The sequence below is a fragment of the Megalopta genalis genome, chromosome 3 (assembly GCF_051020955.1).
Source record: "Megalopta genalis isolate 19385.01 chromosome 3, iyMegGena1_principal, whole genome shotgun sequence".
Classification (NCBI taxonomy): Eukaryota; Metazoa; Arthropoda; class Insecta; order Hymenoptera; family Halictidae; genus Megalopta; species Megalopta genalis.
The window spans coordinates 15,008,743-15,026,693 of NC_135015.1; the positions used below are offsets into that span (position 1 = coordinate 15,008,743).

Consider the following 17,951-nt stretch of genomic DNA (forward strand, 5'->3'; position numbering starts at 1 on the left):
AATATAAATGTTATTCGACTATCTAGTTTTCGACAATATTAATTCAAATTGCCTAATAAAATTATAAACGATCCTGAGCACGTTTAGTTATATTTTTATCAAAAAGATTTGTTGTTCGAGAGGGTTAAATTCATTCTATCTCGATTGTGGAATTTGAAGTTCGCGTTTACAATGTTCGTCAATAAAATGGATTCGGGGAGTGCTACTTAAATTGTTATTTATTGTACGACAGACTTAGCCGCGTTAGAATTAGTCTCAAAGGCCTGATTTATTCGAACTAATAAATATAAACCATTCTGATAAATAGCTCGTCGAATGCTCGATCTAGCGGGACCAAATTTACGAATATGGTACGAAACGAGCAAGGTAGCAGTTTCGCAAATGTAACAAACGACTGCCATTTTTGTTTAAGCCGCTACTATTTATCTTCCTCTGCACCTACTTGGAATAAAATATGAAACAGGAAATTCTGTATATTTTTCAAGAGGCTTTTCACTCCCTTGGAATCATGCTACAACACGAACAAGAAATAGATTTGTGTTACGGATGACTTACTCTACATTCACACAATCTTCACCATTCAGCGTATCGTTCATACACGTACTTTTATATGTTTCTTTTGTGCATTTGAATTCAGGAAATGTAAAAACGTCGAATCAAAATGATTACGAATTTCATAACATTCTCACACGAATTTAATACCTACGATAATACTTTAACGTTTATGGACGTTTAATGAAAGTCTTGATAAAATTTAATTAAAAATCTTGTTATATTATTAAAGGAATTTTAATATAAAAAGAATGTGTATTAACGTAAAGTTTGTAAAGATCCATTTACGAGTTATTTATTCAATATATGTGTTACTTGCGAGACAAATATTATTACGATAGCACTCGTTTAAAATTAAAATAAATGTCATATAAGAATGCCCATCGTACAAGAATACCGGAGAAAAAAAAATAAAAACGCTCAATATCATCAAAGAATGTTTGAACAGCTGTAAACGTACAGCAAAAGTTGTGTAATATTTAATAGAAATCAAATTGTAGCGAAATTATGTGAATTATGAAATTATGAAATTATCCGCATCAATAAGATAACGTTGAAGCCACAGTGTTTAGTACAGAGCCTATAACAACAATCCCGCAAGTGGTCGCTAATTGCTATTAACCCCTTGACATACCATTTTCTTCGCAGTTACTGCGATTAGAAATTTTTCGATTGCAATAATTTCTTAGAAGCGAAAGAAAATTGCTGCTTATTGTATGCCTAAATTCACTTGAATGCTTAAACATTGATAACAAGAGATTAGAAATTTATTGCAATTTTAAAGGACAGAATAACAGCTATACTCGATAAATTATTACTAGCAATTTTCATGACGAATCGAACTCGTCAAAGTATGGCAAGGGGTTAAGCAGACGCGACGTTAAACAAATAAATGAAAAAAAATGTCGCGTTGTTGCTTTCGTCAGCTAATATGGAACAGCTGCTTTCAGTGCCCCGTAAATCTAGGGTCGACAGATCGCTAAAATATGATCAACCCGAAATATTATTTCTTAGATTCATAACGTGCACAAGGTAAACAAAGCACGCGGACGGAGAACGCGAGAAGTGATTTGTTTTGCAAACAAATTTCGCCGGGAACGTCGTGCGCCCCGAGTGTACAACGGCGAAGGTTAAACGATGCACAATTTGAATGTAATTTCGCCGCGTGCAAACTATTTCCTCGAAGGCGGAGATTAAAAGCATGGTCAGCAAACAGTATATTTCCTCGAGACCACCGTGGTGAAAAAAATTCCGCTGTTGCAGTTCAAAAATCAACATCATCAAAAAGTGCGGTTAACAGAGCCAGTGCTCGCGCGGAAGAAAGGTAACGCAGCGTCGCGCCGGTGGCGTTCCGGCGCTTAACGTAATTTGTTCACCCTGCAAATTCACGTGGCCAAACATCGTGTGCAAACTTCCGCGAGAAAACAAACGATCACGAGCCTTTTATGGAAGCAATCTGCGCGGACTGGGCCGCATTTACTTAATGCAGCTCGGTCCTAGTGACTTCCTAATTAATGTCACCGCGAACCCTCCCCTCCGAAAGGGGTGTCGTCCTCTTTACATCAAATCCGGCGGAACTTACAGCCGTCGTTTCCCCCCGGATTTAAACGTCAGGCATTAAAGTGACTTTAAAAAGGCACTCGATTGTTTTACATTCGCTATTCAACATCGTGAGCTGCAGATGTACCGGTGACGGCCACGTTAAAAGGATGGAAATTCCAGGCAAAAATCAACTGCCGCTAATTTTCCAGGTAAAATTCTGAAAATATGCAGTCTAATGGCATCTTTTACGCCGATTCCAGCTATGTACAAATTATTTTGCCAACTAATTTTGGTGACGATACAAAAATGTTTCTGTTATGAAGAAAACGTTACGTTTAGTACCATTTTTGGCCATCTCTAAAATTTTATATTAAACGCATCATAAATGTAGTATAATTTTTTAAAAATTTCGCTTTTCTATAGAGAAAATCTTGGTGTTATATGACATAATGACATATAATAATTAGACTGCGGATTTTATGGATTTTTGACAAAAATCACTAGGTCGAATACAAAACTTTAGAATCATTAAAAGAATTTCAGAATATTTTTGTATTAATACAAATTAATATATTTTTGTATTACGTGACAATTGTTAAAGTTATTAGAAGAAGACAATTTTTATTTTGCATAAAAATTCACGGTCTTGACGATGTAAAAGTAATTTCATTTTACTTAGTTAAAAAGAAATTCTTCTTTGCGTTGTTCACTTCAAATGAGAAAATATGATTAATGATACAGACGGCCAGAAACGGAATATTGGCCATAACCGTCAGGATTTGGGAAATTATACACTCGAATGAATTTTCCATAATACGTTTCTGAGCCGATATATTGCAGGTAGAAACGTTCGAAACGTAACGACCAAAATAACAATGAAAGTTTGAATTTGTTGATTTAGACGTTTTCTCTGAAACACCGTCGGGAAGGTACGATTGAAATAGAAGCCCAGAAACAGCAACTCATCCCGGTGGAATTTAATACAGTTAATTTAATTTCGATCTCACCACCGAAACGGTTTTGGAAAAGCAGTACAGCGAAGCAATTTTAATCACTTTCAATCGTACTATTGTCTAAGAGAATATAGATTCGCTTGGAAAGGATCAAACAGAGTAAATTGAAAATGCATTTCTGAAATTTTGTGAGATAATTTCTTCTATTAAACATTAACAAGTTTGTTATGGAACACTTCGAAGAATATCTTCGCCCCGAGTAACCAAAAGTTGGAAGATTATTCGACACTTTTATTAGATCCTCGAACTCTGCAAAGTTTTTTAAAAAATCGAAGTTTTGGGGTTTACCGAAGTTCTCTTGTTAAAGCACCCTATGAGATAAAAACTTTTAGCACTTGTCCGAGACAAGGGAGAACATTTTCATCGATTAGTCACTTCTCGAAACCGCTTTGAAGAGTACAATCCTCAACGCTTTACCTGCTGGAAACGTATTAAATTTATTCGATTTTTTAGCGGTTCTTATTGTAGTATTTGTCTCAAGTAGCTAATTGTGGAATTTTTAATTCCTCATTAACGTGTCTTTACAATAATCGTAAATTTAATATTTTGGAACTCGTCGTTTGGACGAGTACAAATTTTCCAACGACTTTTATTATAATATTTGCCCGAAGTAACATCGAATAAACTTTTCATAAATGCATTCCTACCGTCTCAATAATCCTAAAAATCGTATCGACGGGTCTCGTGAACGTGGGCGTCACAGTGACAGCCATCGATAAATAAAAACAGTTTTCGACGCTGCGCGCTGCGGACAGTTTTCAATATAAAAAAAAGTCTACAACGAAAAATTTAATCCCTCGCTCCTTTTCTGTTTACTATGATCGATACGGGGACTCCGCGCAAGTAACGCATTATTAAGTGTTGCCACCCTCGCCCCGTTTTAACGATGGCGCGAGGTCTGGCCAGCCCTATATTTCTCCCGTTGGAATATTTTACGATCGCAGGAACGAACCGGAACGAACAAATCGCGATGCCGTTTTGAGACCTACGCACTATCACGAACAAATCCTTGGCTAGCTTATGCATGACGGTCCTTTATGTAATTATACTGCGTACATTAAATTTCGAAGGTTGTAAAGTCTGATAAAATTTTAGGACCGCCTTATCTTAAGATTGTCCACAATATATGTCGAAATGGTTCACGTTTCAGCCTAATTTCGATTCTTGCAGTTCTTAATCTGCTGGCAGTTTTTTTAATAGTTCTCAAATTGCAGATCAACAGTCAGAAATTCAATTCAATTTTGTGTCTCTACTGCGCCAAATTGCACATCTCTAACCTTTTTTAATTACTATTAACACTAGAACTGCCGAGCCCTAAATGCAACTAATGTATATTGGTTTATAACAATGACAATTTTCTATTAAAATATATATTAAAATATATATTATTATATATTGTTATATTATATATTAAAATATATATTATTATATATTATTATATTATATATTAAAATATATATACATATATATATATTCTATATATAAGAAAGCTAATCAAAAAGATTTTCGTAGAAACATTTTTATAACATCAAAAATTAGAAAAATTGGATTGATAGGTCTAGTATTAAAATGATGGATCAGGATAATTATTAAGACCGAAGAAGTGCTAATCGACGCGGTCGTAAAAGAGATCGTAGAACAGTGGTTAAAAGCGAGCAGGAATTTGGCGCAGTATAAGAATTCAAATGATCGAATAACATCGATATGCTACTCTCTGAACTTATTAAAATGATCGGAGAGGGAACGAAAGAGAGATTCGCGGTCTAATTACAGCCGGTAATCAGAAAACGAGAAAAATTCGCGAGGGAAGTTTGGACAGAACGGAAAAGCCCGTGACACGAAAACGGAAGAAGAGCAGCGGCTGTACAATGATATTGCTGGCATGGAGCATTATTAATTTTACGGGAGACAGATCCAATACCGGCAGCGCGGTTCATATTATATGTATACATAATCACGAAACTATTCTGACGGAATTCGTCGGATTTAATGTTCTGAAGCGACGTCGCGCCGCGCGGTGGAGCCGTTTTTCCGCAAGCGTCCGCAATCGACTCGCAGCCAGCAAAGCCATCCGTCCAGAACAACGCTTGAATTAAAGCAAATCGGATAACGTCACCAAGTCATGTAGACTTTGAAATAATGTGTCTCCCCGGACTGCCATTAATGCTCCCGTGCAAAAGCTGCTTTGCCGTTTGTGTTCCAGTTTTCACTCAACGCATTAGTTATCTGGTGCCCGACGCCGCGCGTATGTATTTGATTCATCGCTTTCAACTTTGCAAGCACCGTGTCATTTTGTGGACCGCGTTAACCGTCGCCGAACTAACGGCGATAATTGCCAAAATTGGGAGAAGATTATCTTCACATATATAAATAATAAATTAATATAGTTATTTATGTACGATCATATATTTCAACTATACGGCTTTGATTTATATTAATTATCTTGCACGCGTTCGCATGAACGAGCTAAATTTTCAGCTATTAGATCAATACTCTAAATATGGATAGTAACGTCTTTCATGTAAGTAATACATATTATTATGTAATAATAATAACTATATAATAATTATATATTATATGTTATTATATTATTATTATTATATTATTATATATATATATTATTATTATATTATAATTATATTATTGTTATTATATTATAATAATAATAACTATATTAGTAGTAAGTAAGCAATAAGTATATTATTATATAATAATTTTTTGATATAATAAACTATATGATTTTTAATCAGTGTTAGTATACTTATTAATTGAAATTAATCCTATATAAATTCAAATTTTAAATGCTTATTATTACATATCAAATATTTACATTAAATAAAATTTTAAAAATTATAATTTAATATAATAGAAAAGATTATCGAAGAAATTTCTATGAAATAAAATTCATAATACGTTCATATACACGTACAGAGTCCTCTCTCCCCATAACGTGCCAGTCTACTCTGCTGTAATGAAGATCTAAGCGTGTTAGCGTTTCAAATCCGCAAACACGATAATGCTGGTATAATATATGTATGCGTGAAATATGTGATTAAGTGGCGGCAAGTGAGTCGGTTTCCTGAAGGTACGTTCGCAGACACGTTACGTAAAGATTATGCCGGTACCTTCGAGAGTTTACTAACACGACCGCAATTTGCATAGATCGATAACTTGAAATTACTTGCGCGCGAAATGATAAACCCTCCGACGCCTGGCGTAAGCTCTGCCGCAAAGATTCCGCCTTAACCACTCGTATAAACAGCCTTTCGAACAAGAAACTGTAATTGACGGAATTCAAGGTATACCGGGCTTCGAAATGTCAATAAAACTCAACGTTACTGAATAATTCATGAAGCCTGTTCTAAACTATTTACAAAGTAACGTCTTATTATTTGACAAGGAGGTACAGTCTGTCGCAAGAGTCTACCGGCGCCCATCAAATTTTAAATTCGTTCAAGACGCCCGCACGGGCTCGCGAAAGTAATCGAACGCCTCTTTTAAAGTTCGATAGAACGACTTGAATTTCTTTGAGATATTAGTTACTCGATTGCAATTTTAATGTTTCTAATTTATGTCTCTACTGCGCCAAATTGCATCTCTACTCGTTTTTAATTACTATTAACACTAGAACTGCCGAGCCCTAAATGCAACTAATGTATATTGGTTCATAACAATGACAATTTTCTATTAAAATATATAGTTGATTAAGAAAGCTTATCAAAAAGATTTTCGTAGAAACATTTTTATAACATCAAAAATTAGGAAAATTCAGGAACCAGTCATTTTGACTGGATTGATAGGTCTAGTGATGGATAATTATTAAGGATAATTATTAAGACCGAAGAAGTGCTAATCGACGCGGTAAAAGAGATCGTATCTAATCCGTCCAACATCTCAAGAAATTACAAGTCGAATTTGAAGAAGGTTATTCCGTCTCGAAAAGTGTTCAATTCGTTTCGTGTTTCGTATCGACGAGCTTCTATTAAAACGATGCACTTCTGGCTCTGCGACTGACTGTACATATTTGCATTACGAACACATGTGTATGTGTTTAAAATATAGGAAACACTGCGACACATTTATACATAGTTTTGGGTATTTAAAGACGTCATTGGAATCCAAAGTGTGTTTCAATTTGGCCTGATCAAGATTCAGAATCCCGAGGGCAAATTTTGACGCCCGAAACTCTCGCGCGACACGGGGGGCAGTCAATTTTGTCCTCCTGAAAATTGATGTGACTGCTGAGTGACTCGAGAGTCCCCGCAGGATTGATCACGGACTCGTCAAGTTTGATGTTAACAAGCTGCAGCAACTTTGAGATTGCGTAGGTATCGGTAATCACTGGCTTTCGGCATCCTTGACCTGTCTAGTATGGCGGAACTTCGAAGTTACAACAGAGATTCTCAATGCATCCAATGTTTACGAGGCTACCAGCGTCTTCGATACCTGAACCGCTCCTTCGATACCTAACGATAAGACGTTCGTGTTTTGTGTACATAAAAGAATTATGTGCGAAATATTCTAAGAGAACAGTTTCTTTTCTTTGGTATTAAATCATGTATTGTATGCAATCATGCATTTTATGCATTAACAATAAGAGTAGAGGAGATTGAAAATAAGTTGAAGATTAAAAGACTATGAATGTCCATATTATATTTTAAACAAATTCAAATTAATTAAGAATGTCCATGTAACATTTTAAATCATTTAAAATTAGCTGAGAATATCCTTGTACTATCTTGAACCAATTAAAATTATTTAAAGATATCCATATACTATTTTAAACGAATTGAAATTAGTTAAGAATAACTATGTAGTATTTGAAACCAATTAAAAAATTAGTGAAGAATATACTATTATATTATCATATACTATATATCATATACTATATACTATATATCTACTATAATACTATATATCATATGCTATACATATATCATATACTATATATCATATACTATATACTATTACACTATCATATACTATTTCAAAAACCAATTCAAAGTAGTTAAGAAAAAAACAAAATTCCTATTTGACTTATTGCATCATATTTTGCATGAAAGTAGTAATAAAACGAATTGGACTTGACAAAATTGGTCGATCAAGGCCTAATTGAACCGTAGCTGATCATCGCCTGTAATAGGAACCTGTATTAATTATTATCGTATCGACAGGAACAGGATATTATTTATTTAAAGGAATAACGCGGCATGAATTATTACTTAGGCAGTATCATTTATCTGAACTGTACCTTGGCTTCGTGAATTCGACAGCATACTACGCACCCTAGAGGTTTTCGATATCTCAACCGGTGATTCCCGCCGGACCCAGCAGAAACTCTTGATGCACACAGACACACAGAGAACTGACACCAAATCTCGTGTGTACACCGTGATTCCGAATAAAGGATACACTGTATTCACCGGAGCAATGCCACGCCGGAATTTTGTACTTGATAACGTCACGTCTTAATATTTCAATGGTTGGCATATTCTATCCTAGAAGATTAAGTTGTCAGTGTCGTGCGCTAATGCCGCATGGCGGCTCGAATTTCACTCTCCAATTACTTTCAGATAACGAGAACGTATACGACGAGCGACGTGCGCCATTCTTGAATCGTAAAATGACAAACTTTCAGGTGATCCGTTGCGGTGTCTTTTTATCATCGTATCGAAACTTATGCGTGTACATGGTGCCTCTTGACTGTGATCCGAAAGTGTCCCCTTTAATCGTGACGAAGCAAGAAGTTTATTTAAGAAAAGATAGGTTATTTTTCTCTCGGTTATCAAAACAACTAAACGAAATTGAAATTACGCATAAAATATTTCTTGCTTTGTCGTAATTGAAGAGGATATTTTCACGCTCAAGAGAGACACCCGGTACGGTTTTACATCGGAAACTTTTTAAATTATTTAACTATAGCACACCGCGACGGTAGGCTTCTCGACGGAGTTTCAAACAAGCGGTCGTTCAAGTTAGCAAAGTTAATTCTGAAGCGAAGAATTCGAACATTCTCTTGAAAGATAATCAATTATTAACAGTTCACAAAACGACGAACTTTCGACTAGAATATCTTTACAAATCAAGAAAGACTCACTGCTAGACTGTGGATTTTATGCATTTAGAACGAAACCGAGTGGACTGAATACGAAACAGTAAATCTAGGAGAAAGATTTAACGATGCTGTTGGAGATTAATTTAAACCTATTCAAAATGTCATTTAATGTCCACGAATGTGTAATAATTAACAGGATAAATAAGTCAATTAAACTTTTTTAATACACTCGACACGACACTTGTCTTTCTCTCTCACAGACTATAAGCAACGAGCAGTTCACTCTGTGAACACCAGGTGGCTTGGGCCCAGAGTCGCATAAGGGAAAATTCGCGCGAAATTTAAATGTACAAGCTAACAAGAATGAAAATAAATTTCTCTGTAGCTCATGTTCCAATTACCTGTACTTTGCATAAAGACTCGGAGTCTACTCGTTACGTTCGTTACATGTTAGAATCCAAATTAATGCATTTGTGACGAACATGAAAATGTGGAATGCAAAATAATAAAAATAATATCAGCCGTAGACAACTTTTGTTGACCGTCTACGGTTCAACAATTACAAATAATCTACGAAGACCCGTGCGAATGCCCTAAAAATTAACGAAATAAAGAATTTCGAAAGAATTAAATCTCGCGACCGAGAGACCGCGAACGTATAAAGTAGCGTTGTAATTTTGCGAATGATTCTCCGCCGAGTCCACAAACAATATATGTATAATCTCATAATCCCTATTATCACATTTCAAACCTAGAACCTGAACTTTCCGGACCATCAACTCCAAGTTAGCTGTGGGGAGCACTCGGCTTGGAGGGCCGCGTTACACGTACATATACAAAACCTTCCGTTGCTCCAACAATTGTCGAGGTCAACTTTGAAATTGGTATACTTCCGAGGGAAAACACTAACGCGTACGTTGCGTCGCAACGTGCAACAACGACTACGATCTCAAACTCTACGGTTTATATTTTCGAATAAAACTTCATTCGAAACGATTCGTTTCAATTCGAACAAAATTTCATTCGTACGAATACAAATTCATTGGAATACGATTTCTTTGGCTCGATATGCTTGAGAAATTATCGAAGAATTTATTCGAATACAATTTCTTTGGCTTGATATGCTTGAGAAATTATCGAAGAATTTATTCGAATACAATTTCTTTGGCTTGATATGCTTGAGAAATTATCGAAGAATTTATTCGAATCATTATTCGAATACAATTTTTTTGGCTCGATATGCTTGAGAAATTATCGAAGAATTTATTCGAATCATTATTCGAATACAATTTCTTTGGCTCGATATGCTTGAGAAATGATCGAAGAATTTATTCGAATCATTATTTGAATACAATTTCTTTGGCTCAATATGCTTGAGAAATGATCGAAGAATTTATCCGAATCATTATTGGAATACAATTTCTTTGGCTCGATATGCTTGAGAAATTATCGAAGAATTTATTCGAATCATTATTCGAATACAATTTATTTGGCTCGATATGCTTGAGAAATGATCGAAGAATTTATCCGAATCATTATTGGAATACAATTTCTTTGGCTCGATATGCTTGAGAAATGATCGAAGAATTTATTCGAATCATTATTCGAATAAAACTCAATAAAACTTGAACGACTAGCCGAATGAAATTCTATTCGAAATGCTGCTCGAAACAAATTTCATACAAACAATGAGCAATTCCGGTGCACATGATTCGCAGAGTTCGATTAATTTTAACCGAATCGACGAGCCGAACGGCACGCAGGTGCGGTATTTTTTGGAGCGTATCGTCGCAGTGGATTCCTTCGAATCGCGTGCGGATCCCCTCGACACCGAACAAATTCGGTACTGCCGGGAGGGAAGATCCGTCGCGCAGAAAATGAATCCTACGAAGAAAACAGGCCATGTATTATGTACTGTCGCAATATAATGCATTAGCCGTCGCAGCGTCTATTCTCCCCCAAAACTAAACCTGTTAAAACTTTATCGCGCCGTCTGCCGTCGAAGCAAATCGCGTTTCCCGTTTCGTCATGCTGAAACTGTTCTCCCTTCAAACTCCTCCCCGCAGTCTCGCCATCCGCGCAGTCCATTTTCCCGGGACTGCGTCGGTACTTCTTGAAAGATGTTCAAACGATCTTTGACGATTTAGTCGCACTCTACGGAATGGGGTGGTGGCGGCGGGGGGCGAGGCGCGGCGAGACGATGCGAGGGGTGGATAAAACGGGGGATGGAAGAGGATAGCGGAGGATGGCGGTGGTGAAACGAGTCGAGAGGAGAGGAAAATGCGGGTGGATTCTAAAACGCTTCTCCGGTTTCACTTTAACAAATCGTTCTGTCTCGCGGAAGAATGGATCGTCGTGTATAGAATCGGGAATCGTGTCGAACAACAATGCGTATACATCTCGCGCGTGCACACACATCTTTTGCGGATTTAATGCATGCTGCAGCGAGCCGGTTCTTATAAAATACGAGCGCGCACGATTATGAACGCCGCGCCGCAACGATATCTGTTCGATGGTATCGGTCGTCCTTGCGGCTCTCCGAGCTTTTCGATCATCGAACAAACCGCGACACCGATTCCGTGATAACCGGCGGACGATTTGTTTAAGGTCCGCTTCGTCGCACAGGAACCGGCTCGAGAATTCATTTGGAACGCGTGCTATTTGATCGCAGCTTTTATGCGCAGTGGCTCGCTAAAATGTTCAGACATCGTTTAAAACGGAATGATCTTTTAATGGTTGGAACATGTGATTCGAATCTTTTCGAGATGTTGGATGACGGTTAAACAAATTCTGGCAAAGTTTGCAATTTTGTTGGAGTAGGAAAAATAGGAAAAATAGGAAAAATAGGAGAAAGCGCGATGTGTTTTGGTAAGCTTTGAGACAAATGATAAGATCTAAGGGAATAATAATAATTACAGGACCGTAGAATGAAAGTTGTGATCCTTTAAATCTATTGAGAAAATAGATTGTTAGTTTTAGGTTAAATAGATCCTTAGACGAGGTTTCCATGCAATTTATGAAATTCAATCGTTGAGGAAAGGCTAATTTTGGAGTTTAAGAATGTTCTGCTCAATAAACTAATTTTGGTCATAATTTCGCGGGAATTTGAAATGTCAAGTGTCGGATAACAATTTCGAAAATGCCCGATTATTTGATTAATTACACCGAAAAAAGAGAGTCAACATTTGGGAATCCAAGGGAGGAATCCAAGTTCGTTCAACGTGTTACAATAAAATCAAAGAATGTCAAGAGCCGGTTAAAAAATAATGTGTCCGATGTAGAACCGAACGTGCTCATAAAAATGTATATCGTATGATGCTGGAAAATGTGAGAAAGAGTAGCTTAAAACCGAAATTCATGCACGTACACCGGGCGCGCAAATTCCGCCGTTACGGAAAACACATTACTATGTAAATAAAAGCGGGTCAATTTCTCTGAAACGACAAACATCCTGCGACGAATAACAACATCACCGATCAAAAATGCTACGGAAAACTTTGAAACCTCGAATCGTGACCCATCGTTGGATGAGCAAACAAGTTCGGCTTATCACGAGATAAACCCGGCGAATCTTAAGGGTCGAAAGAGACACAACACCGCGCACTTTACAACATGCGACAGGGTTGCTGCTCGCCGTCGAGCATATCACGGGTCTCTTCTTTTGAGATACAGGCTATATGCAACCGGGTTGCAACAGACGTTGAAAATGTCGGCCGGTATCAAGGACGATGGTGGCACACAAGGGACCACGAAGGGAGGAAACGCGTTCGGGACAGACTTTCGAGTACGACGACGCTCGCAAACGGCCCTATCGGACAACTGGCAGTCTGCTACTCGACACGATCCTGCTTGTAAACACGGAAAGCGGAAATTTCCCGTGTAAACACACCTTTAACCTGTGACCGTAAGACGGTAGCACTCGATAAACCACAAACAGGCTAAAATACACAAGCTGATTTACAATGTTTTATATGCGCCGCGCCCCGGTTAAAATAGCTTTCAAATGGTGGCCGGGTATATTTATTTGTCAATATTCGTCCTGGTGCTTAAATAATCGGACGCGTTTCTCTAAATCCATAATTTTATATATGTATATTCGATGAAATACATTATACGCATCGTCGTGAACATCCGAAGTGGAATAACTTTTATTTTCTGGCTCTAAGTTAACGTTTCGTTGTAAACAAGTACTTAAATCGGGCCTGCGTTATTCTCGTTTCGTAGTATTAATTTTATCTCTTTATAATTTTTTAAATTTTATTTTACTTCTTCATTTGTTGTCGTTCCTTATTTTCGTCATTTCTTTTAATTTGTCGTGTGCACCGAATAAAACAATATTGCGATATAAACGATGCGTTATATGCTTTGCTATAATATAATATAACTTAATAAGACATGTATTTATTAAAATATCTACTCGCGAATGTTAACTGTAATGTAAAGCATCTTAACTTCTCCAAATCCGATGTACAGAGAGTTTAACCCGAGAAAGATAACCTACGTCGCAGAGGCGCCTGCGAAGACTGTCGATTTTTGTTAATTTTTCATAGAGGTCTAGTGATTTAAGTTTAAAATTACTTAAAATATAAAAAAATATAATATAAATGCATTTTATTTTTACAATAATGGCAAACCTTTAAAATGACTAGATTAACTTAAATAAATATCCATTGTTAGTATAAAATTGACGCCTTAGAAAAGCATGCGCCTCTGAAGCGTATGGTTATCTTTTACGTACGTTGTCATATGGTTATCTTTCTAGGGTTAAACACATTTCAAACATTAAGGGCGAAAAAGATTCCATGGATCTGAATGATCTGAATCTTGGGAATGATCAACGTTCGCCAGCTCTCGATAAGAACGTGCCCTTAAATGTAAGAACGGCGGTGAGATGGATCGAGCCATTTAAGGATGGTCCATGGGCAATGAATCGCTGGAACACAAGTCACGCTCTAGATGTTCGCATGTAATTAAAGAGACGGGGAATCGTGAGAATACATAAATTCAAATCGCGCAAAAGACGCTCCAGTTTCGCCGCGTTTCAATATGCCGAACGCGCGCCGTGAAAGCGATTCCATTCGCCGCGTTCGTCGTAAAGGCTCGGGATAAACGGATTGCTTCGATGATTATAAAGAATAAGCGACGTCGGACGGACAGCTTTCCCGCATCCGCATTAATGCTACAACGTAATAAATAAATGAGCCGCGTCTTTTAACGTTGACGCCCAGGAAGCTTTCATTTCCTGCTAAATAATGAGTCGGCGAACTTTCCCGATATCCATTTATCGACAAACACATAATGGGGAACTTCATGCTCTCAAACAAAGGAATACTCGATATAGGCTGGAGCTAATTTGCTCTTCTTCAGGGGCCGTGAACAGTTTTCTTGATATTTCTCAAGTTAAAACCTTGGAATAATGTAAGCAGTTGTTCCTAGGTCATAGATCTAGTTATTTATTAAATTCTAAGCATCGGGCACCTAATTAAAAATGAAGTCTATCTTATTCAGAAGGACAGTTTTCGTTCTTATTTTTGCATTAACAATGAAATGTCATGAATACATTCAAACGGTATCAGAATATTTTTTGGAAAGAGAAATATAAGAAAATAAAATAATAATATAACCGAACCGTCGTCTAGTTTCGTTTATATGTCGCGTAAATTAAATTTCTATAATATAAATCTAATGCAACTTTCGTATGTGCACGTTGATGCAAAATAAAATGATCGTTATGTTTGTCGAAAAGCAAATTTTCAGATATTTCGAATTTCCGCTTGGAAACAACAGCCGGAAATTCGAATTTCCGACAGAAATTGTCGGAAGATTCGTCGATGTAAAAAGATAATATTCATGGCCGGCGTATTCATGATTTCTAGAATCTCCATAAATTATTTATGATGTTCCACGGCGTCCAATCAAAAGCTGATTGCCCCGTTCAATTTGTTTTTACCGTATTCCGAAACCCGACCACTTTTCTTCTTCCATTTCGCGTTTTTACAAAATTACGTGATTATACGACCACTGGCCAATACAATCAGGACGGTGATATTTCCAATGTGTACACAGTGTCTCAGAATCGTGCAACCAGGTTCGATTTTCACGCAAACGTTGACATATATTTCAACAATACGTACGACTCGCATTTACATATACGGTATTACTTATTGTCAGAGTTAACGATTAATTATCCGACGAAGCATTAATTATCAGTATTCGATTTCAGCTTACCACAAGATACAATAACAGACTCCATTTTCGATCAGAATAATTCTCAAAATGGTTTCGTCACACGGCCAAACGAACATTTTCACAAATAATCCACGAACACGGTTGCTTTATCCTCGCACTTGTGACCCTAGCATTCTATTCCTACTTCATTTTTTAGTCAGAGTTCGATGTTCCACGTTCGTTTTATTTTAGACACTGGCCAAGAATAAAATATCGATAGAACGTTTATCTAAAACTGGATTACATGCCTTTGCACCTTTTATCAGGCTCCTTCTATCGAGGCTCCAGTGCGCCAGTTAATTTTAACGAAAATTATTACACCGATTAGGCGTTCGAGCGCTCCTCTTATCAAACGTCCGTGTCAATGGCAAAACGATCGGGTAACAATAAAACAGCCGAGAACGTAATTAAAGCTCTCGCAGCCCCGGCGTTCTTCTATCTTCTTACAGTACAGATTTACGGGAATAAAGTGCTGAGACGGCCAAGTGTTCAACGAGGTGGAAAACAAAAGCCGAAAGTGGACTACAGGGAAAACGCATTATGGCCGATCGGAGATCATGCGAGGCACCTGTGGGCAACGCGGGTTCAGAACCCGCGGCGACGGTATCCATTTTTAAACCACCCTGTACATGCAGGACGAGCAATCACGCTACTCATTCAACATTCATTATTCCTGGTGGTCGATTGATCCAGCCGTTCCAACCTGCCATATCAGGACAGACACGGTTGTTGAGATTTAAAAGCTCGGACGTTCGTTTCGCCTGCTCTCTTCGACCGTGATGTTGGTAAACCCGCGAGTACCGCCACGTCGTCCGAAACACGGGCTCAAGTGTTTGTGCATACGTTTGCACAAGGCCAGGGACCGGCTGAAGCTTTGCTCACATAAAACCCTCCCCGGCCGCCGTCCTTTTCTCCCCCTTTTCCGGCGTCTGCTGCGTTCCAGCACTTTTACCAGCGATATCATACTTTCGCATACTCTTCGACGCATTCGGATCCGCACACTTCCCGCTCCCATCGGTGATTCCGTTCGTCTTATTGTGCGTGCGAAACCGTAGGAGATTAGCAGGCCGCGGATTCGGCGCGTTCGCGGCGAAAATTAGTGAAGGAACGCGGTGCGAGACATTGGAAGAGAACATTTTGTGTTTCGGAAAAATATGGAAATATTGTCACGCTCTTTTCGAATCTGTTAGATAGAAATAGCAGAAAGATAATTAGAAGTTACAAAAATAATATAGAAACGCGAAGGGAAGTAAGATAATAATATTGCTTATCCGCAGACTCTCTTGTTTCGTTTTCGTTTTTATGGACGGCAGATAAGCCGGCGATAATAGTGCAGAATAACGCAATTACCTTTTCAAATTCTTTAATTGTTTTTAGTGTTTTGTATTTAATCTAGTCATTTTCCGCATGAATGCATAAAATCCATAATCCGGTCAGAAGTTTATACATATCTGAATATGCAATATGCTCGATTGAAAATTCCATTAATGATCGATTTAATTACCAAAGAATTGTATAATATAAAATGATTGATTAAAATTTAATGTTAAAATTGAACAACGAAATATGTAAATTATAATTGTACAAAATATATTCACTGCTCCCCGTATTCGATCTTTTAATTCCCTTTGTCACAGATGCATCAAATTCTCGGTACGATGATCACCTTTAATTAATTAGCATGATTCTCGTTTTTATGCAACATGAATATGGTTATTATTATATATGTGTGTGTATAAATGGGACACGAGATGAATTATTGATCATTTCGATGAGCAGGTAATTATATTTGTTTTACTAAACAATACCCGCGAGAAACATAAGTGATTTAAACATGACTGAATACCGTGCTATGTGGCTCCTTTCCAACAACACCGCATGCATATGAAACAGCCTTCGCTTGGAAGCTATTATGGTTGAAATTTCAACTGATGCGTATTTTACATTAATGTTATTAAACAATGTAACGGCCGGTAACGTTAGCCTCTTACGCAGGTATTTATTCATGATATCGGTAGCGATAATACTCTATCGCATAAAACTACAATTCACTCCCGTATTCGATTACGAGCGTAACAGAGTTCAAAGTGAACAATTGGACGCGCGAGGAATTAGCTGCACGGTGGTGCAACTTTTATAGTCTAAAATCGTTCACCTGTTCGCAAGTTAACGAACGGTTGAGAAGATTTTTAATTAATTTTCGGCTTTTGTTTAAATACAGAAAAAGCGTTCAATTATTATCTGGAATATTCCTCTTCGGTTTGAGATATTTTACTAATTACTGAAATGTCTGGTAGAAGTGCATTATACTCCAAACCAACAATACACATTATGCACGTTGCCCTCGCAGAGCAGATCGGATAATTCAGAACTGCATTTGTCAGTAGCATTTATTGATTAATCCGTCCGAAATGTATTAAACTGTACGTTTTCATAAACAAATGTTTAATCCGGTGTCATAGTGCTTCTTTTAATTGAACGAATCCGTGGAATAATATTTCTCGTTAAAAAAGGCGATGTATTTTATTTCAACGTATCGTTCGTCGTTTATTTTCAAGAAA

The 17,951-nt window shown here is 37.3% G+C and overlaps 1 protein-coding gene across 6 annotated transcripts in view; it reads right to left on the reverse strand.

Annotated features, from left to right (window-relative positions):
- Positions 1-17,951, reverse strand: part of LOC117229483 (uncharacterized) — a 264,414-nt gene that overhangs the window by 162,795 nt on the left and 83,668 nt on the right. Inside the window, exons 1-3 of one of the 6 annotated variants that reach the window (XM_076520182.1) lie at positions 9,205-9,434; positions 8,675-8,830; positions 8,359-8,605 (exon numbers count right to left, since the gene is read on the reverse strand). The exons of 2 other annotated variants lie outside the window; for them this stretch is intronic. In XM_076520182.1, coding sequence (XP_076376297.1) covers positions 8,359-8,383 — 25 coding nt within the window. In that variant the 5' untranslated portion in view covers positions 8,384-8,605; positions 8,675-8,830; positions 9,205-9,434. Of the gene's footprint in view, positions 1-8,358; positions 9,146-9,204; positions 9,435-17,951 lie in introns of those variants that run through there. 3 more of the 6 variants (XM_076520180.1, XM_076520181.1, XM_076520183.1) reach the window with 3 other exon arrangements.